The sequence below is a fragment of the Seriola lalandi genome, unplaced genomic scaffold (genome assembly GCF_002814215.2).
Source record: "Seriola lalandi dorsalis isolate HSWRI2012SDOR001 ecotype SW California unplaced genomic scaffold, Sedor1 jcf7180002053687, whole genome shotgun sequence".
Lineage (NCBI taxonomy): Eukaryota > Metazoa > Chordata > Actinopteri > Carangiformes > Carangidae > Seriola > Seriola lalandi.
In genome coordinates, this window is record NW_019524240.1 from 186,535 (window position 1) to 210,078 (window position 23,544).

General features: G+C 38.7%; 1 protein-coding gene across 2 annotated transcripts in view; it reads left to right on the forward strand.

The window, feature by feature from the left end:
* The window catches only part of edil3a (EGF like and discoidin domains 3a), a 108,984-nt gene that overhangs the window by 17,472 nt on the left and 67,968 nt on the right, over positions 1–23,544 (forward strand). The window contains exons 2-3 of one of the 2 annotated variants that reach the window (XM_023401522.2): positions 9,728–9,757; positions 20,499–20,627. In XM_023401522.2, the coding sequence (XP_023257290.1) occupies positions 9,728–9,757; positions 20,499–20,627 (159 nt within the window). The remainder of the gene's footprint in view (positions 1–9,727; positions 9,758–20,498; positions 20,628–23,544) is intronic. The other variant, XM_023401523.2, reaches the window with a different exon arrangement.

Sequence of the window (23,544 nt, forward strand, 5' to 3'; positions counted from 1 at the left end):
CCCCCATTCCAGATCACCCTGCCCATCTCATTAAAGTGCCAGGTTTAAGTCGTTTATATAACATCATTTATAAACATGTGGGTTCTAAGATCATTTTTGCTTCCAGCTGTACAAACATGAAGCAAAAACAGGATGCAGAAAAACATGCTTTAGAAAGAATATCTCCCTGCTGAGAAAGAACACTTGCACATGCACTGTCATGCATATCAGCCTTTTTTGCCAAGACATCTGGTCGTTGCTCATTAAACAGAGCAACAACCGTCATCCTGTTTGGAATTATTTCTGGAAGAATAGCAATAATTAATCTGTAAACAGTTTGATTATCAGACTGGATCTTTGAGTTTTCGATCTGTTGATGTGGAATCTGTCAAATCTCAGAATTTCAGTTACCAGCATCAGGGATTTAATTTTATTGACAGTTGTTGGTAAAATTGTCAATTTTGTTTACTTCTGTATTCTTGAGGTGGCCTCCTATAGGGTATTGACAATCCATACTGGCTATAGCACTATTGAGAACATACATTATTTGCTGACACCTGGTTTTGCACACTGAAACCTAGGAAAAGCTTGAAAAAAAAAAACATATTGATTGTTTGTCGAAAACACAGTATGAATCAGGCCTCGGATATGTCTGCAGTCTGTATTGACCACATTACAAAAACACTTCCTTGTAGACAGTCAGAGCCAATGGGTTATTTTTATGTTATGCTTGGAATAGCAATTTGATGCTCTACTTGACTGAACATCCCCTCCACAAACAATCACATACTGTATATACTCTGTGATGTTATAGATTTTAAACAGTTGTATGGTTTCTCCCATTTGACTCAGGCACACTTCTGAAAAGAAACTTACTGTAAGATGACTGCTCTGTTTCAGCCCAGATCAATATTATAAAATTCATGTTGATGTTGTGACAGAACAACACAATATGTACATAACAGACTCCAGTAAATATACTGATTAAACCTCCCAATTCAAGGGTATTTTAGAAACTAGCATGTCAGGAACCAAAAACACACATTAATAACAGAGATAAATAATAAAGTGTCATATATTTCAGTATATAATTTGATATTTTACTGTAGGCAAATGCTTTGGACTAAAAAGAGAGGACTCCTTTTTTCATGTTTATTTTATTTACCACATGCCGAACTGATTAATAAAGTTTTATTTAGTGTTTACAGCACTATGGAAACTACAGTGATTTGGTATAATGTAACGTCTCCTCCGGTATAAAGTGCACATTATTAGGCTGACTCTACTGCAGCCAATTTTAAAATTTAATAAACTGATATTTGGATTTTGAAACACGCATCATCCATCACTGCTTTATAGAGCAGCGGGTGTATCCCCATTATAAACTGTTTAGGCAGTGTTTTCAACACTACTATTAGGAAATACAGCACTAAAGCAAAAATGCTATATGTTGTAAACCCTACCACAGTTTGTGTTATCTGTCTGGAGAATTGCAATAAGATAGTTTTTTTTTTTTTTTTTCATATTGTGCAGCTGTGTTTTTCACAATATTCTAGTTTTATGTATTATTACATACTGTAAAAAGAGGTTGAAATAACTCGTTAAGCATCCGCAAAGCAAAGCTGATGAGTTGTAAGGGGGGAAAAAATCCCAGATCTCAGTCTGGAGTGTATTTTTTTTTTCTTCCTAATGTCAAGAGCCACTCGTTAACGGAGGACTTTACCCTGCGCTTTTGCTCCACTGACAGAAAAGTAAAATGAGGATGGATGGGTTATTTACGTACAGAGAGATAGTGTTTACCACTCCAGCTGATAAAAAGGGATGTGGTTGTGCACTTCCTTGTCATTAGTTGGAAGAACATCAACAATGCCTCTCTAATTATTGTTGGTATTGTGTTTGTGAGTCATTTCACAGTTAGCCTCCCACTCCATAGCAAGATGATTTATTTAATGGTAATAAGCACTGCTATGATGGACTGCACACTTTTAAGGGTAATGTTATGTGGGAGATAGATGTGCATTGAGCATCTGCTGGGGGTTGGAGAGTGAGAGTGAGCACGAATATGTGTGTGTGTGTGTGTGTGTGTGTGTGTGTGTGTGTGGGTTGGAGAGATACAAGGAAAGGTGATATCTGTAGTGCTAATGTAGCACATGAACACAGATTGCCATATGTGCCACAGTGCAGATAACTAAATCCTCATTTGCAACAAGCCAGTTCAGACATTGTTTTTTTCATTTTCTTGTCAGAAAAAGCATGGAACAGTATAAATTCTGACAGTGTTTATTGCCAGCTGGACTAAGTTCTGTAACTGTCTTTAAACAAAGAAACAAACATTGTTCACACAGTTTCAACAATCTCAGTCTGCTTTTCCAAATAGTCTGACAATATAATATGAGTAGCATTAAAACTTTGTGAGTGTAAATGCTGTTTTGCTGAATTGTGTCACTTATATTAATAGTAATGCTTACTGAGAATTACTATTTCAGCTAGACTATTACAATTCAAAATCATTCTTATTCTGCAGCTGCCTGTTAAGCTGATAGTGGTAATTAATACTGCTCATTTATGGCTGAAAACACATGGAACATTTTAAACTGTGACTTGAATCACATAATAATTAAATGCAGTCCTGTGGCAAATTAAACTGGTTCTTGTGATAATTTATTGGATTCTGTGTTTTTCAAGCTACTGTATCCTGATTAAAACAGCTCACATCTCCTACTCACTGCCAACTGCTGGGAAGAAACATTAAAACTCCAACAAAAGTTTCACTGCTTGAGATTCATAACAAGAGACACTTGACAGACACAAACAGGATTTGTCAGCCCCAGAGAGTGGTGTCTGGGCTGCCAGCATTAGCACTGACAGCCAACTGTCACTCTTGATGCTACAGTGCTAAATGGGAATACAATCCATAACCCGGATTGTTCTTGACTTTGTCATGGGCCGACTGGCCGTGAAGGTAAGAGTGATAAGCTTTTCAGAGCCATCATGTCAGACGGAGCTCAATTTTCTTGCTGTCCAGCAAATATTGGTTGGGTTTTCAGTTGTTAAATCCCAATTAATCACTAATTTGGCAATATAATCAATACAAAGAAGTTTACTGCAGCTAACATCTACATTTGCTGGTCACAATATACAGTAAATAATTCATATTTTACTTTATTTTGGCTATTTTGCGTGCATTATTTGACCAGTTTGTAACAAAAGGGATCATTATCTTCTTCAATAGATGATAGTCTGTGATGGTGCTGTTAGCAGTTACAATATAAGCTGCTATCTTAGACTATTTGGTGATTACATCTCAAAAACATTTTATTAGATAATGTCTTCATCCCAAAAATGTTGTGGGCAACAGTTCATGCAGCGTATCACCTCCTAATGATAAAAAAAAAAGCCTGTTCCTGTAAATAATAACAAAACATTAAATCAAAGTTCCTCATCAGCCTTTCCTGTGTACAAAACAACCACCAGGTCAATGTCATCAAACGCAACATAATACGCTATGAACAGACGCTGGCACCCACAACTGTTTAATGGACTGCTATCATTATTACAATTATCGCAATCATTGTGTTGACCCTGCACCCAGACAAATGTTGATACATCAAAACAATACTTTTGATTGTGAAAGCCTTACAGGGTTATAGGGTTAATGCTAATACCAAGGAAACAACTGTGAAAAAGTACATAAAATATTTGATGCAACCTCGTCCCACTCAAAGCGATCCAAATGTATTTACCTCATCACATTAAACCTAATGGACTATTATGTCCTAAAATTCTACATATGTATCTCTTTAACATAAATTGACAAATCTAGCACAATGTTAATCACACATCCACAGACATTTCATGAAACTTTGCTCTTCTCATCGTTCACACTATCGATCTATCTCATCTCTCAGCCTTCCAGTCATATTGGCATTTTCGGCAGGTAACAAGGATCCTAAAGAAAAAAATCTTCCTAGTCCAAACCTTTCACTGTCTCAACAAGGGATGTTGGGAGAAAAGTAGTAGTTTTGTCGTCTGTATTCACTGTTGGAAAAATCATTTACTCTTACATTATTTGCTGTGACACTCACAGCTGTCAAGAATTTAAGTAGGGCTTAGCTTTCACTTGTTAAAATTTAAGATTGCCACATTAAAGAGAGAAACTGAACACAATCAGACCAGACGAAGCACTTTATTGTGAAAATAAAAAGAGAGCAGAATGTCTCATGTAAGTTGCAACTGATAAACTAATAGGGTGGCATTACAGTATTCTGAAGGTTCTTTATTTTTTTGTGATTAGGTCTCTCTCTTTCTATCCTTTCTGCTGTCTCTCTCTCTCTCTCTCTCTCTCTCTCTCTCTCTCTCTCTCTCTCTCTCTCTCTCTCTCTCTGTGTATGTAACCTTCTCGGATTCCATTTCTAAGTGTCTGTCAGCTTGTGAAACTGATCACATGGTTTTTCGGAGGTGATCCGAATGCATTTCACACTCTCATTCACTTCAAGTGTGTCACTTCCGTCTTGGCACCTCATACAAATATATCACATCTGCCATCAGCTCAATAAATCTCCAAATCATGAGTGATGCATTAAGAGAAATCTCAGTACAGTATGTGGTGTGTCATTAGAGTTTCCACCAGGGGTAGGGCTTTTTATTTTTCAATTTTACTCAAGTTCTAGTTCAGTTTTGTTGCAAATTGAAATTAATGTCAGAAGCTTAGCTGAGAAAATCAGTCTGATCATTGGCTATGATCTATGAGATGTTTCTGTTAAGCACTCTTTAGTTCAACACCTTGAGCAACTATGCCTCACTATAGGCTGCTGTAAAACTAGCTATATATAGCAACTACAGTACATAACTATATATAACATGGTGGCTGGATTTTGAGGCCAAGCTCACGTATTAATGACTTGTTTGTTTCCTCCATATCCCTCCTGATCTTCACAGTGAGGCAGGCGCTGTTGATCTAAATTGGAACTAGATGATTCTTGTGTTTGATGCACAGAGAAAATCTATTGCAGCTCTGTGTCACGCTGTGTCTCAGGAACAACACCGCTGAAGATGCAATCTTATTAAAGGGATGGAGCGATGCACTTTTGTCATCAATTCTGATATCCCACCACCATTTCTTCTTAATTTCAGCTCTTTTGGCTGGCAGTGTTCACCGCAGTGACAAGCCATTTGACACATTTTCTCTTAGGCATCATACCAGCAGTATGACCAGTTCACAATGTAGCCTGTGTGGCCTCAACCTCAACATCAAGTGCCTCTTCTCCACATTGTAAAACTGAGTGAATGAGCTTTGAGTTATAGACAGTGGTTTTCATTTATTAATTTAATTTAATTTACCTCGTGTGGTTAATAAGATTGTTTTACACGCCATTTTAAGCACTTTGTGACTAATAAAACCAAACTGTTGGATCAGTTAAACGTCATGCCCAGTCAATCCGCCCTGTTTAAATAAAATAACATTCATTGCCATGTATATTGACATACAGTTTATTTGTGATGTGGATCCACTGGTTTCAGCCTTTATTCCAAACAAAGTGATTAAGTTAAAACTTAAGATTGCATGAACACATTTGTCTGTCATGTTACATGTTGCACTTTAATATGTGTTTTTATGTATGCATGTGTATCCTCATCCCAGTGTATGTGTGTGTGTGTGTGTGTGTGTGTGTGTGTGTGGCGTGCATGTACTGTAGCTGTGTTTTGAATGGGTTTTGTACCTGTTCATCCTGCGCACCAGCCCCTCTATCTCTGCTGAACACCTTGAGGTCATATCAGCCCTGTGCTGGGCAGGTTGGCTGCTTCCCATTTAGATTATGGATGGTTATTACTGCCTCCTGGCTGTCAGTCAGATTAAACCAATATGTCCCAGGATGGAGGCTTATCGTGCAACAGAGAGGACGTTCTCCTGTGAAGGAGGAGGGACCATTTAAATAAGTCATCTCCACAACCTTGCGTGTTTTACAAATTTATTAGTGCAGTCTCGAGATGTAACCACGTGTCAGTTGTTTGTTGTACATAATGAAATATCGAATATGCTTTATAATGTTCTTGTCTGTCTGTCAAGAACATTACATGTTGTTAAAATAGATTATCTATCTATCTCTCTATCTTAATAACATCAGGACTATAACCACGAAATGACACTGTCTTACACCTGTGCCACCTGGTGTTATTATAAGAAAAACCCAAGAAAACATGCACACGTGCCTATAATAGGTTTTATTTTTATTTTGTTTAATTCTTATTTTACCAGTTGAGTTCCATTAAAAGACAAGATCTCTTTTTTAAGGGGGCCCTGGCCAAGTTAGCAGCAATACGGTTTTCCAAACAACATACAGCAAAAATAAAACAAAAACAAAAAATAAAAATGAAATATGACCTCCCTCCATAAACCAGAAAAACAGAAAGGAGAAGACATATCTGAGGAAGGAAGTAATTAAAGTGTTATCACACTCCCATATAACCCATTAATGGATTCCAAAAATTCATTTGTAGCTTGTTGTTTAGCTCACACTTGTGATACTTAATAATGGAAAAGATTAACTTATGTTGTTTGATGTTATGCGTCGTCACAGCTCAAATGTTAGAATGGGGTTTGGTTTTCACCACTTTTTAATGATGGACATTGAACTGAACTGGCTGCTTGATGTTGGTGTATCTGTCATCCCATTATTTATTTATTTTTTTGAGACACAGTGTGACACAAGCACACATGAGTGGTAAATCATGATTGTTTCAACATTCGTTAAAGATCTGTTTATAGTCCTACTGCTGAACTAAACACACTGGTTTGGCTTTGATGACAGATTTTATTGTGGAGGGAAATTTTAAGATCTGGTGGATTTGCAGGATTTTATGAACAGAACATTTCAATTCTCAAAGAAAGAACAAGGGCACACATGATGCAAATCACATTGCCAGGATCTGCTGAAAATAATTTGCACTTTTTTCATTCATTTTTTTTCTCATGTGGCTTCCTAAAACAATATTAGCAGCATTTCCAACAGAATATTTGTACAAAACCAGTCTGTGAAGCCATTTATTGATTCACTGAAGAGTATCCTTATCCTGCATCCTTTCTCCGAGCATGGTTGTTAATAAATACAGGACATCTAAACAGGATAGTGAGATAAAAAAAAAAAAAAACATGAAACTGGGAGCTGGGAGCTGTCAAATGAAAACCGAGCACTTTAGAGCCCCGCTTTGAAACTAAACATTGGCTCCAACACAACTTTAAAAAAAAAAAAATCTTCATACCTCAGTAACAAAGTAGGTCACTTGGCAGTATCTAAACCATATGACTTTTCAAAAAACTATACATGCCTGCTCTGTGATTAAGTCTGGATAAGGTTAGCTAATGTAACTATTTGGTTATGATTGGGAAACCATCACGGTTAGAAGAAACCACTGTTAACTATCGGTACCAGATGGGCCATGAACTATGTACACGTGTCACAGTCACACACCTCGTTAACCCAACCATCCATCCCAACTTCCTCCTTAAGAGGTTTTGCTGTAACAGTGTCACATTATCTCTGCTTTTGCCACTTAGAGAGGACAGTAAATACTGTTTGAACAAACGACCGCTGCTGTTTTTTAATGAGGACGATCTCTAACACCGCTGATTTGTCCGCTGCCTGTCACATTAAACCAGTTTTGCAACTACCTGGGCATTAATCCAGTACTAGTGACTGGATCAGTAGTTACGAGTTTAGTTTTTCACTGATTCAGTGAAGCCAAACACATTTATCTTGTCACAGACAGTGATAAATAATCAGTGATGTTTATTTCCATGGGAATTAAACCGCATGATGCAACTGGCAGTGGGTGTTTCAACTCATCTTGGGAACATCAACAAGTGAGACATGAAGACATAATTTTTCCCAGCTTAGTGTATTATACAAATAACACTGTACTTTATTCACTCTTTATGATTCACCATTCCAACACTTGGATAAGCAAAACAAAAAAAAAACAACTTCCTTTTATGTATCTCCATCTTCTCAGCATGTGTATTTATGTGTGGGTGTGAATAGCTGTCAGCACTCAGAGGCATATGATGGTTTTTCTCTCTCTGTCTTTGCGAGTGTGCAATTGTGTACAGTATAAGACAGTGTGTGTCTGTGGCCTTGCATGTGTGTGTCTCGACCCCTATGGTACGAGAGGAGAGAGGGAATGGCAGAAAGAAAACCGCACTAAGTGAAGCGTGGAATGTGCTTGGTTTTGGGATTACATTAGCCCAGTGCATGGGAAAACACAAAGGAGAGCTTCTGCTGCCAAACAGATGAGAGGTTAGGAAAGTGCTTTGGCTTTGGCTCCTTGTGACTTCAATTAAAGCTTTCTCTCACATTTAAAGCAGTGTCAGAGGCTGAATTTCGCTCTTTAATTCCATCTGTTTGTCACAACGGTGTCTGAGTGAATCATTCTCTCCTTCAGTTTGCAGCTGCTGAGAAAAAAGATTTGTGTCTGCTCTTGAAATCATATGTTCTGTGGGTGTGTTAAGTTTGTCAGCTCAGCTTGTCTTGCTAGACATTTAGTAGATACGCTGAATACAATCTACCCCTTTACCCCCAGCAACAAGGTACCACATTAAATTAGATTGGCAATATAAAAGTTTTTGAAACCCTCTGAGAGGACTTTTTATTTTCACATCCAAAAACACCACAGGGAGTGCAGGCTGACAGAGCAATGATGTTTGGTTTGGGAAGAGGAGAAAAATCTACTCGTGTTTCTCTGTGTTGCTACTGGAAATGAGACTTGATTAGTCTTCTAAGATGGATTTGGATGCATTTGCAGCTGCATGAAATGCCTCATGATCTATGTGGCATTAACCCTCTCAATATGCTAATACCTAATTAGTATTCAGTGCTGTGGATGAAAACATGTACATGACACTGAATCATACTTTAATTAAACGAGCATGCTCTATGGTAGGCAGTATCATTAGCTATTGAGAAGTAACACATATCTAATGTGAGATACCAAATCCCGGTACATTCAGGCCACGCTTGTCCGTCCGTCCGTCCGTCCATCCATCCATCCATCCATCCATCCATCCATCCATCCATCCACCCAGCCTTCGACCTGTTCCAACGGAATCGGTTCATGCTGTAACGTATTTCATCCCCAACAATAATGCCAAGTTTATTTGTCAACCCATGCATTTGATGCCCTTGGTCTTCTGTCTCTGCAACTGTGTCCAGCTTTCAGGCACATTTTTTGAAACCAATTTTACAAGTGATGATGGGGATAGAGGGCTGTGGTAATGAAGGTAGACAGGCCAAATCTCAGCTACGGAGCTGGAGTGGGGCTCGGGAGCCAGGGATGCAGCATGTGAGGATGTATGCCACAGGGGCTAATCCTACACTGGTCCAGAATGATGAGCACATATTAGTCAAAGGCCACCGACCAGGACATAGCATAGTAGCGGTGTATGAATGGGGGATGGGCCCCGACACTGTGCCAGGTTACTTTTCATGGCAGCAATGTGGCGTATTTCTGCTGGCAGGAGGTTGTACCCTACAGGTAGCAGGTGTGTCTGGCCTTACATACTTTATGCTCCATTGGATTACATGTCAAATGTTATTGCACATATGGTAGTGTACAGTGCAATTAATGATAAAGTCTAATCAGCAGTGTTACATGCAGCTGTAGCACTGAATACTGTGACATTGTTGTGATAAAGCTAATGTAATTTTTTCTCTCTTCCCCTCCTCCTTCTTTCTCCTGATCTGTGTCTCAACAGCAGCAGATGGTGAGGAACCAACTTCAGCAGGTGGGAAATTTTTATGCTTGGTAACATGATTTCCCTTCATTTGTGTATGTGTGTGTGTGTGTGTGTGTGTGTGTGTGTGAATGAGAGAGAGGGAGGGAGAGAGCTCCTTCAATTTCTAAATCTTCACCAAGCCCCTTCCTTTCTTTATTACTACTGACTAACTCCTGCATCGACTCACTGATCATGCCTGGTCAGCAGCACTTATGATTATATCATTTGGTAGTTCAGTTCATAACGCAGCCCTATTTAAACCTCCTCTAATAGTGTGACTCAAGAGAAATATCCGGTCTTTGTCTGGTACAGAGTTTCGAGATTGTTTTCAGAGCTGCGTAGTCCCATTCAGTCTAATAATTGCTTTTGCTTGATTGCTTTTCATCATGCAATTTCCTGCATACCTGAGTATTTAGCATCATTTTTAGGGCTGTTTTTGTAAATTAGCTCTTAGCGTGAGTGTTGACTTTAGAAATCCATTAGCTTAAGAGTAGCATTAACCTAGAGCAATTTCTATACCTCAAAACCTTACTGTATATTATCCAGAGTACAATGCATTGTATCCTTAAATGTGCGCCATTAATATCAATCTAAACGTACAGTGCATCCGGTCCCTGAAGGGAGCATTGAGTGTGTTTTGAGCTGCTCTTAGTGTTTGCATATGATAGGTAGTAAATTAAAGAACTGTGAACTATCATACAAAAACTCCCTTTTATAATCATAGTATTAGAGACCATATTTGGTATTCACAAGTTCTGCTTCTCATTATTGAGAGAACTAATGTAATGAGAGTTTTATTACGAAAGCAAGACCACAGAGGACAACAGTAAACAAGAACCTGATTTATCTTCATCAGTGATGTAATTAAAATGTCACTTCATATCCTGGGGAAGTACTGCAACTGAATACAAACTTCCTAGCTCTAAAAGCATCCTCAGCATCTATTTGTTTTTGTCTATGCTTCTTTCATTAATATTAATCTCTGCTGGATTATTTGAGATCAAATGGGTTAAAACAAGAATGATTAATTTCAATAAGACGTAATACCCCAGCAATCAAAGCAGTTTGTTGTTGTGATGCTAAACGCAGTGTAATCTCTGTCTCTAATCCGTTAGACAAAAAATAGAAACACATGTAGCTTTACACATATGCATGGGCACATATAGTGCTGTCAGAAAGTATTGTTATGTTGCAGCCTTATGCTAAAATCAACCAAATTAGCTTTTTCCCTCTACAATACACTATACATTTTTCTATACTCAATAACCCATAGGGACAAAGCAAAAAACATTATATTTTTATTAGCAAACTAATTAAAAAGAAAAAACTGAAATACCCCACTGGCATGACACTTGAACTTAAGATAAGGTTTATCCCATTTCTCTTGATCATCATCACTCCTTGATTGCAGGCCACCTGTGGTAAAACCACTTGACTGCACATGATATGGAGAGGCATACACACCTGTCTATGTAATGTCTCACACCTTACAATGGATATCAGAGCAAAGACCAAGTCATGAGGTCAAAGGAACTATCCACAGATATCTGAGACAGGATTGTGTCGAGACACAGATCTGGTAGGGGGGGTCACCCAATGGTAACTCTGGCTGAGCTCCAGAGATCCTGTGGAGATGGGAGAAATATACAGGACAACAAATTCAAAGCATCGTGTCTGGTTTCCTCCAGACACGATGCTTTGAATTCAGGTCAAATAGTTGAATCTTGGTTTCATCACACCAGTGAATCTTGTTTCTCACAGTTTGAAAGACCTTTATGTTCTTTTTTTGCACACTTTCACTGAGGAGAGGCTTCTGTCTGACCACTCTTGACATAAATCCCAGACTGGGCGAGTGCTGCAGTGATGGTCCTCCAAATCATGTCCAATCAGCTGAACTCCAATCAAGGTGTAGAAACATCTCAGAGATGATCAAGAGGAATGGGAGGCACTTGAGCTGAAGTTCAAGTGTCATAGCTAAGGGTCTGAATACTTAAGTCAATGTCATTTTTCAGTCTTTCTTTTTAATTAATATCATTATTAAAATTGCCTAAAACTCTGTTTTTGCTCTGTCATTATGGTATCTTGAGTTGAAATTGATAAGGGAAAAAATGAATTTGATGTGAATTTATCTGAATAGACATTTGCAACAAAGTCTTTTCCAATTAAACTGAAAGTGAACACTGAAAAGTTTATTTGAGCAAAATAATTAACAATTGAAAATTCTAAATTAAATGTCACCATTCAAATGTCAACTCTCCCTCCAAATTTCAAACTAAGAAGGCACAATTTATACTTGATTTGATTTGATTGACTGATGGAATAAATGTCACACAACAGACAGATTATAGAGCAGATTCTCTCAAGGCAATTTATGGATATGAAGTTCAATGATTACAATTAATATGTATTTAATACACTACATCATCCCTACTGTCTTCATTTTTTCTATAATAATGATACTGCCAGCTGTTAACATGCTAATGATCGACAGTTATTTGTAAGTCACAATTCGTGTTTTTCTGTTATATAGACTGTACATATTTCAGATAACAGAGTGAAAAGGGAGCAAGAAATAATTATCGGATCTGAAAATGACCTGAATTAGGTGTGACTTGTGACCACTGACCTGGAACTGGACTTAAAGAGAAAATAGGGCAGGGTGATGTGGAAAGCCAAATTACTCATGACAGGTTTGAAGAATTTAGCATATCGGCTGCTATTTCACAGTCTCTATATCTTTAATATCCATATTCACACCCTTTGTCTGGGCTCATATAAAGGCGGACTATTCTTCAGCACAATTGGCCTGTATTTCTCTAGCTCCTGTGTGCATCTCTGTGTCCATGCCCCATGCTGATTTGATTGTATTGTAGTATAGTCTGTGAACATTTGCCAACCATCTGCACGGCATCTAAAGCTACTATTAAAATTGAAACTTTGAGGTCTAGAGAGAATATATGCTTAGTGTGCTAACCTTGAGAGAATATTGGATTTCATTTTGTCCACTTCCTCAGTGGAATATTAAAATTGGCTACATTTTATCTACATGAGGTGGGATTTGTTCTTTACATCTAAGAAAGTCTTTTCATATTGTAAGACACTGAAAATTCTTGAATATAATAAAACTGCAAAGGCCATAGACATGACTTACTGTACATTTTTGCTACAAATAACCAGATGGTGTGAGCTGAGTATGACTCTTTTTTTTGTGTTCCATAGTGTGGTGTGAGTCAGTCGGTATGTTAATGTGGCATATTACATCATTACCTCCTTTGATTTTGTTACATTAATTATTAAATTTAATCTTGAATGTGTGTAATGAACTTTTTTTTTCATAATGATGTTTGATCAGTCACAAAGTCATCTGTATAGTAAAAGTATATTCAAACCCTCCACTTGTTATAAATAAGAAGTGATTTTAATGGGCAGTGGTCTTTCATTATGTGCAAAGAGACTCTGATACTGACATTTCCACATCAAGAAAAATGTTCCTCTTCAACAACCGTTCCTCTCAGATTGTCACTTGCTTAAAACTCTTCAGAGGCTTTTCAGTGCCAGTAGATGAGCTCATCATTTGCACAGACAGTGTCTGAAGTGGAATATTCATTTCTATGTATTGACTATCCAAGTCTAAAAAGTATAGATAAAGAGACAGAGAGTGCTACGATAGTTATGCTGTCATATACTTGCATAACCGTCTGAGAAAAGAGAACTGTTTCTTCTAACACCCATTGTCCATTTTACAGATTTTTATAAGCTCGGTATGTTGATTTTTTGTTATCGTGTATTCCAGTGCAGTTCATGCTTCATGCACATATCACACATGCTAACTTGTTTGTCGACTGAGTTTCTATCATCAAGCCGCATTCTAAGTTTACACTGAATGAAAGAGTGAATAAACACCTCCACCATTTAATTTGCACCTGCCTGCAGTTGCATAAAATTGAAGGTTACTTTGTTGTTTGCTTTCTTTTTTCGCTGCAAAATGTGTTTCTCATGCTGAAGAGTCTTACTTTTTATCAAATGTTTGGCCTAACATCAGCCTGTCAGATCCACACTGCTCCTGGTATTGATAAAGCAAAAGTATTCAGGGTGCAGTTCTTCGGGGAGGCGCTCTGGCTTCCACTCACCAACCACAAATTAAAGCACTGCAGAGGCTGCACATATTCACAAATACATACGTTTCATTACAAAAGGTTAGGGATGAGGTAATTGGAAAATATACACTTTCTGAAATGAATTTCAACCAGGTGCCTCAACTAACACTGTGAATGTTAAAGCTCCATTGCCGTGGAGCACTCAAAATATTTCAGATGCCCATAGGAGGAAAATAAGGTTAAGTGGTAAACTGACAGTCTCCAAGCAGAGCACAGAGGAATAGTTCTCTATTGAACTGGTTAGAGACAGCCTCTGTCCGCTTATCTGAAATCTTAATGTATTACAGCTGATTTCTTCTTTCAATTTGGCATTGCTCACAACCATTACAATCAGGAGAATGCCTTTTTTTAGGCAAGACCTTTAGCAGGCAGGGACACTGCTTTGACATTTTCATGGCATTTAGACTCTGACAAGACAACCTCCATTTCTGCCGTTCTCTGGATCTTCCTGGAATGATGCTGATCTTTAGTGTGACCTCTCCTTTCAGATATTTATTTGACATATTCCAAACCATTTTGTTTCTGCGTGATTCTTACTACTTTGAACTCTAAGTGCATTTGTCTGACATTGTCCAATGCTGATGGGCTGAAATGGCAAAGTGGGAAGGGCACTGGAGGATAGGAGTCCAAGGACTTATTGAAAGCAGGAACCTACGGCAGCGCATGCTGAGAGCACTGATGTAATACTGGTGGTTCAGTGCCAGCTTTCATCAGTCGAGGTGAAGGATGGGTGCAGTGACCATGAGCTCGTGAACCAGTGAAGCCATCACGGAAAAAGAGGCTGGGTTAAAATAGATTTGACACAATTAGGCCATGTCAGATTTCTCTGTGATGTGGCTGGGTGTGCATTCAGAGCTGAGGAGCATGAATGTAAATTTCACAGTCTTGAGGCAGGTAAAAGTAAAATGTGAGTTTTTTTTTTTTTTTTTCTTCTTTTTCAAGGTTTTAGGAAACTGGGTGGTTGATGGGTCAGGTTGTCACTGTTAACTCAGTACTATGTAAGATGGAGAAATTAGGACCGAAATTTAGAGCTGTTTTAATTTTCAGGGTCGTTTTGTCATTGACTGACATTTCACTTGATTCTACAGAATCTCCTTGAAATAAGGGCTTTTTTAAGGTTAAGGTAGAGGTTGTAACTGTTGTAACTCAGTCTTCAATGGAAGATCAAATCTTTTGTGCAGACGCTTGTTTGTGGTTACTACGGGTATTAGATTAAAGGCACTCCCTCTCCTGCTGCACAGCAAACGGTCAGCTGGCCCCACAACATGACCCACTTGACTGGGATCAGCAGAAATCTTTGTCAAGGAACAGTCAATAATGCTTTGTCCGACCTCCTCGTGACCCCACACAATCATGTTAAAACTATTCAGACTAAGTGGACACAAGGGTAGCTGTAACAACACTTCTTTCTTTTTTCCCTGCGTTTAGTTGTTAGTGAAATACCTGCAATGTATTGTTCACATTATTTTTATTTTAGAGAGAAATGTTTTCTCTGAGTGTCTGTAATAGAAAAACCAAGAACAAGAGGCTCAGTCTTTAATTATATCCTTCTTACAAAGTCAAGTGAGTCTTAATACCTCAAGCTTCTCAGCTTCAGTGGTGCGTTGTAGTGTTGTAAACAACGTCATTTATAAGGGTTATGTCATGTATAAGATACAGAACACATTACATTATCCTCCTCCTTAATGAAATTAGTATTGCTTGCACATTTGGAGTGAGCTGTTGTTTGTGACAGCTGTCGGCTAAGATGTAACATACACATACTGTATGTAGACTTAACCCTGAAAATGTCAGGCTGTTGCGATTGATGTGGAAGGAAACAAAGGATGCTTTCCTGTGTTTAACCATCGGTCAGGTTTTCACAGCTGATTGATTGGCTTCTCTTTGCTGCCAGAAAAGAAATCACAGCGCTCGTGCCGGACACAACACAGGCTCACATCAATCACCGGGCGAGCGTTGGCTTGTACAGCAAAGCAGCACCTGACATTCACACAAGAAAGCTGCCAATGTTTCCTCCAGACACGCATCGCACAACTCGCACGCAGGGTGAACTGAGCGTCAACCGACAGCGTGATGAGATCTTCTCCGATGACACACGATGCCCATCTCCTGGCCTTTTCTTGAAAAGTTGCTTGTGTGTTTTATCTTAGATGTGTTGGGCCCCTTCCTCCCTGCAGCCTACACCATGCCTTTCATTCATTTGTGCACTCACGCTTTACTAAAAATGGTCAGCTGGTGCAGTGAATAAGTGAAATTGTTTCTTTAAAGCATGAAGTTGCACTTTAGTTCCCAAAATGGAAAATACAAGCAAGACTATTTAGTCCAGTAGATTTGTATATGGTATTATTATTATTCTATTTTTCCATCAGGTTTTAAAAGCTAAACCTCAACCCACTGAGGACATGATCATAGCAATAGCAATTATATGCAGTATTTTCCTATTAGCAAGGCCAGTTTGCGTCCTCTCTGTGGAATAATGTTTTCATATAAAATGCTGAGTGAATGTCAGATATTCTGTGTGTGCTAATGTGACTGTGGCATCTGATCCTGACTCAATATCATTGCAGGTCAACAGCTTATGACCTTTTTTCAACACACAGGCATTTTCAAACACGCAGCCTCACCTTGAAGCTTTTCTTCAGAATTGTCATCCGTCTTCATAAATCCCAATATCAGTAAATCGATATTTCTGAAATGTTTCTTTGTAATGTTTTAGAGCCTTTCATATCTTGAAGAAAAACACAAATATCTGACTCAAACCTAGATGTCGCACAGGACACACTCTCTCTGCATCTCTCACACACACTCACGTTGACTCTCTCTCTCTCTCCCTCTGCCTCCTTCCGTCCCTGCTTTTTTTTTTTTTCCACTTTATGCGCTCTCCATTAGGGAGGCTGTCAGTATGCTTTGCTGCGACTATAGATCGTCACGTCAAAACAGCCCTGAAACCTCACCCCTCCTCTCCTCGAGAGAGCAGGGCCTCTGTGAAAGCTATTATTCGTTCCTCTGTTCAACCGATTAGCCACCGCTCCCATTATTACTGATACAGGTCCTGGCTTTGAAATGGTATGACTTCGATAGGATTACCTCGTTTGTAATTCATATCCAGAGGCCTACCAATCCCAATGAGAGAACAATAATAAGCTTGCTAGTGGTGCTTATTTATTTATTTTCTCTATTGAGTTCATTGTAAGTGCACACATGTTCTGGCCTGGGATGATGTAGAATACAATCCAAGGCCGTGCCCATTTTCTTGGCATTGTCAGATTTTGTGTTTATGGCGGTTCATTTGTCAAATTGACTTAAGAGGGCATGATAGTCTCACCCTTGAGACTTCTTCTTGTTGCGCATCACTTAAAATGAAATAAGAGACCTGTCAAAGCACAGTTCACCTGTCAACAGTAAGATATGACCGTAAAGACACTAGAATAGAAATTGTATCAAGAGACAGGAAGCTTTAAAAAAAAAAAAAAAAAAAAACTCATGCAAGCAAATTTGTTTTCCTTCTTCTGTTTCTTCTGTCCAACCCTAACCTTTCTGCTGTACGTTAGCACATAGACCCTTAGACTTTCTTTTCACATTGGTCTTTTAATGTTCAACACATGCTGAGGGTTAGCCAAGTTTGCATTAATATCCAAAGGGAGACTTCTAAAGACTTCACAAACTTTTGACACCCTTGGTGCAGTTGAACAAACTCGATGTTTAAAAGATGAGACGACTATTGGCAGGCCCTTGAGTTATGAAACCAATAAGCATGGGTCAAAGCCTCGTTATTTACATTTGGCCCCGCGCTGCAGGTTAGTCCGAGGAAGATTTTAGATGGCAGTAATATGACACCATGTTGTGGGCACCGCCAATGAAGTAATAACTTGCTCTGTCATACATTTGGTTAAAATAATGTTGAGTCAAGGCCTTGGTTATTATTGTTGGTCCCAAAGAAATAACATGCGCATGAACTGAAAAAATTCAAAAGGATAAAAGAGCACACTGACATGTAAAATTGCTCCAGCTTTGTTATGAATCATTACCTGCATAACTTTAACGTTTCTTTTTTTTATTGAAATTCTTTTGTTTGCTAAATCCCCAGAGTGTGAATACAATAGCAGCTGCAAAGCTTCCCAGTGTTCGCTACACCCAAAAATTGAATAATAAAGAATGGTAATGATGATGAAGTGGCTATGAATATGAATTCCCTTGCAAATTAGTGTTTGGCACACAAAGGCTTTTTCTGTACTGAGCTGTACTGACCCTCGGACAGGGCACAGCATAAAATCCCTTTGATTTTCAGAAGGAATGAGGAACTTTTGTAATGTGTTTTGTGTGGAATGGCAGCATGTGCAAACTTTTACAAGGGGGCCAACATTCAAGGTGATGTGAGGTTCTGAATGCAGTGAATGCACCAAATATACAGTTCCTACCCTTTCTGCTGAGTTTGAACAATTTTCACATCTTCCACATTTTACTGCCACTAATTCTAACTCATGTTTAAATTACTATAAACTCATCTTCATCAGCATTTTGCTGTTAAACTAGTGTTAATATACCATTGACCCACATTCATTCAGTTTACACGTCACATAACTGTTCATTTATTCTGCACATGTCCACTTTTTGCACCTTTCTTCACTGTTACTCACATTACATTTTTCTATTCCCTTACTGTGTATTTATTATTATTACTGTTCCTCTCTTCTAATTGCGTGTTGAGCAACTGTTAAAAAGCAATATGCCTGCGGGGATCAGATTCTGATTGTGATATTGATAATTGGCCTTCTGTGTGGGGGATGGAAAGGACTAAAATAAGCAATTAGACCTGTTCAACTGGTGAATTGTGTATAATAAGTGTCCACTTTTCATTTTTTTATATATATATTTCAAAGGAACAGCTTGTTTGCATTATGAGATATTTTGTACTAATTGTCTGTTTTGTGGGTTGGCATTGTTGATATCATAAGACATAAGACACTTCATTTGTCATAATGGGCAAACAACAAAATTATGTTAGGTAATTAACTCAGAGACAAACAGCAATAGAAAAAAAGATAAAGAAACAAGGTAAATGTGAGGAGGTAGTGTCCTCTTTTTGATGATATAGTAAATAAAGGCATTTGAATGAGGCAGGTAAACAGTGACAGGCCCACAGGAATAAAGCATACCACACTCTCCATCTTCTCACCATTTATGTGGAGAGGGGGCAGAGATGTGTGGTCATCCTGGATCTCCTAATCCGAGTCTAATTGGTTTTCGTGGCGTCTAGGACCAGACAATTGTCCAGTGTTGGACCTCCTGTCTTTATTGTGCCTCCCCTTTGTCGGATACGAGTCCATGTAGTGGTGTCGTCAACAAACTTCACTAGTGTTAGAAGAGAAGGATGGGGGTGCAGTCATGGGTGAAGAGGGCTGGACTAAGCACAGAGCCCTGCGGTACACCTGTGCTCAGGATTAGGGTTGGAAGATGTGTGTTTACCCATTCTGACATTTTGTGGTCTGTTAGTGAGGAAGTGTATAATCCATAAACAGAGTGAAGTGGCTAATCCCAGGTCGTTGAGATTGTCTACCAGTTTATTGGGGATTATAGTATTAAAAGCGGAGTTAAAGTCAAGAAATGGCTTCCTGGCATATGTGTCTGGATGCTTGAGTTGGGACAGGGCTGTGTGAAGGTTGATTGAGACTGCATCCTTCGCAGATGCGTTTCCTCGATAAACAAACTGCCCAGATCAGGAGGGGTGATGGCTTGATGTGAAATAGTACGTACCTCTCATAGCACTTCTAAACAACTGGTGTTAGGGCGACTGGGCGATAGTCATAAAGACTTTTAACTGCTTTCTTTATGGGCACATGGTCAGCTCATGACTTGAGTGTTTGACCTGACAGCCAGTCTGCGTCCACTGCTTTGGGGATGACTGTTTTCATTAGAGTTTTTTTCTTCAAACTCAAGTTGTTCCACTCAGTATTCAGCAGTTCACTTTGCCCCGCCATTCTTGGTATATGCATATGTGTGTTGGCGTGAATACTTTTCAGTGCATATAGGTGATAGCGCTCTACCTTGGAGCTAGTCTGCTCTCTCCACGTAGCACTGCGAGAATGAAGAATTGCCTTCCTGGAGGGGACATATTCAGGGATTCTTAGACGGTGCCTTGGGCTGCCCTCCAGACCATAGAGACCAGCAGCAGTCACTGAAAGCCAGCCTCTCCCTGCTCTCCTGTAATCCTCAGTTTTCCCTGTCGAACTGTTTTACTTATACACTGTCTAACCCCATTTAATTTATTCATTCTTTTTTCTTTTTTTTCTTTTCTTTTTTTTTTTTATGTAAATGTTTTCTAATACACAGCCGATACACACTTTTGATTTATTTACTTTCTTAAATCAGTGGGTTGGTAAGATTTTGTGAAAATGTTTTTGCTGCTGTTGCCATGACGATATTCATTTTATTCATGCACTCACTGAAAAGCAGTGTGCTACACCAGACAGAATCTATTACCTAGAACACAGTGCTCTGGCATACATGGTAAATAAGAAACTAAAAGATGCAGACCATTATCAGTGTCTCACAGTCTTAACTTCTTAACGCCGTTTTCCTCCCTTTCTACACAGGCCCCTGTCATCCAAACCCCTGCCACAACAGAGGAACGTGCGAGATCAGCGAGACTTACAGGGGCGACACCTTCATTGGTTACGTCTGCAAGTGTCCACCAGGCTTCAGTGGAGTTCACTGCCAACACAGTAAGCAATGCTGCTCTCTTCCACGTTTCTCTAAGGAACCTTGAAAACATTTCAATTCTCATAAAAAACTATATTAAGTCAACAAGTATGTAAGGGTGGAAAACCTATGCCGCTCCTTTTACACAATTCCATGAAGTATGATTTGTCCGTCTGATTTGAAAGGTTTTTTCAACACGAATAATGACCTTGAGCAATGAATAAATGTTGAAAAGCCAACAAAGTAAATTGCTGTTGAAAGGATGAGTTCAGCAAAATGATAGTGGGTTTGGTAGAGAAAAGAAGTGCTGAACTTGCTTTCTTTTGTTGAGCATGCTCTTAATAAAGGTTAGTGTCAGAAGGTCTTTGCTGTCTATGAAATAATACTTTGTTAGTCCAGGAGCATCGTTCTCAACCCCAGTACAATTTATCCTCTATCTTTAAACTGACTCTCTGAACTCTAAAGCCTCTAACGCCCTGAAACTGGACACAGGGGTAATCACTGCAAACTGCATACCTGAGATACCAGGCACACGAGGGAGCGAGCAACACCAGCAACTGTAAAAATGTGGACACATCATTGTAGTTGTGTGTAACCATGATGTAATAAGAGTTGTCACTAGTGGGTTTTGATTTAATTTACAGCATTTTACATGAACGAAATGAAAGTACTGAGAAATGATAAACATCGCGTTTCTTAAAACAACAAAAACTTCTATTGATTTCTCCATCTTTTGTCCTGAAATTCCTGTTGTTTGATTTAATAACTGTTCACAGCAAAAACAAGGTGAAGTAGTAAACCAGTAGTTATTGTTCTCAGCAAGTATTAGATTCTTTCAAGGCTTCATTGCGTCAATATTACTTGCAGCACCACTTACTCATTACTTTCTGACAAGTGAAACTGATTAATTTATTTGAAAAAGAAAGGATGACACAGAGCAGGTGGAATCAACATTAGCTAGCCACCAGTTGAAATACACAAGTGTAGCATTAAACCTTTACATTCATATCCTGCATTTTGAATACATGCCAGGATTTGGAAATAGCATGTAGCTTTGTCGTCAAGTGCTAAATCTTGCTAATCCTGCAGTATAATATTTAGGCCAGGGCCTATGGCTGCCCTGCATGTGTGTGTGCTTGGCTGAGCATCGCATTAGCCTGCACTACGCGGTTGTCCTTCATTGCAGGTGTGCTTGTAAGTAATGGGTTTAATGTATCACGGTGCAAACTGTGTGGGGAGATGGATCCTTACTTTGTTTGAAAGAAAGAGGGGGAGTGAGAGAGAGAGAGAGCGAGAAGCCACAAACCATTTGTTTCTGTCTCATAACTGCCACATTTACAGGAAGGTTAAACAAGAAAATAAAAATAATACATGGACTTTTATTTTGGAACAGTCAGTTTACGCCATTTATTTGTTTCCACATCACTGTTTTTCCTTTTTCCCCCCTATTTTAATAAAACGCACAAAATATAAAAGGAAATGCAGGAAGTCACTACACTAATAATACTATCAACAGTATGTCATTGTGTGTGTCTCCAGCCAGAACTATGAGCAATTGGCTAGCATTTATGTCATAATTCAGTTATTGTTGCCTATTAAGGCCTTAGGGTGGTGAAAAATTGATTCGATATGGTCTGAATACACATTAATGTCTGCCAATTTCCTTCACAGTCATTACAGTTGAATGGAAGAGAGTGGGTGAGACAGAGAGAGAGAGAGAGAGAGAGAGAGAGAATCCTGTACCTGAAGACATTAATAATCAAATCTAGCATCTGGGTAGTTCCTTCAATTAAATGATAAAGGCACATAAATAATTGTTCTTTCGGAATGACAGCGTAGTTGGTATGATACTGGTGTTTAATGGATGGCAAGCTTAATGAACAGGATAAAATTGATAAAAATAAAAAAACACCAGCTGAGAATTCTGTAGGGTACAAGAAACAAAACAAAAGGCAGCAGGTGAACAATCTGTCATATAATCTGTGTGCTGTTTTAATGAATGTCACCCAATTTTATGGGTAGATAATGATGTAAGTCTTTCCACTGCTGATGACAGTTCAAACTAGTACATAACTTTTAAGTACTGCATCTGTCGATATTATAAATTCATCAATACACTCACTATTCTTTGTTTTAATAAGGTCACAGCTGGCTGCTTGGAGTATTAGCTATTCATTATAAAATATTAAACCAAATACTTAAGAAAACAAACCCTTCACTCAGCATCTTTACAGTAAGTTTTTTAAGTTGGATTTAAGATGCTGGATTCAGGATGGTCTCGGATTGTAGGATTACCCTTCAGTTTATGTGATATTTAATCCAGTGTTTTAAATCAGTGTTGGCCCAGATCGATGTTAAGCTTTGTATACTGTGTACTATACAGATGTAACATAAATATGTGTAGGCCAGCCCTGGCTTTTTACTCCAGCTCTTACCATCCTTGCTCCGTCAGAGCTAAATCCAATTTCACACCTTTGAATGTTATCCTAAATACATGCACTACATATCCTGCTTGTTAGAACAGTTTTATGAAGCACAGCCAGGAATGATGTTGCACATGGACAGCTAGGATAAGTACAAGCTATTTCAGACTCCTTTGATGGGCAGGTACTGTAAGTACTTAATATTTCTGACTTCTTTCTCTCTTCGGAACGCAGCCGTCAGTGACTCAACTTGAGGTGTTGATGTTTCCACATTCAGGTCAGACTTCAGACAATCACAGCTGAAGGGTGATGGAAGTGTGCAGCCGCAGCAGGCATTCATTAAAGTGAAAGTTTTCTATGTCTGATTTCACTCAGCCACTTTACATGCCACTCTATGTTTACATGCAATTAGATCGCACAGTCTCTTGTTTCAGGCTTTTCAAAGATCACTTAAATGTTAAATTCTGAAGGTGTGTTTTGCACTTTGCATTAATAATGAACTTTTATAAAATTACGT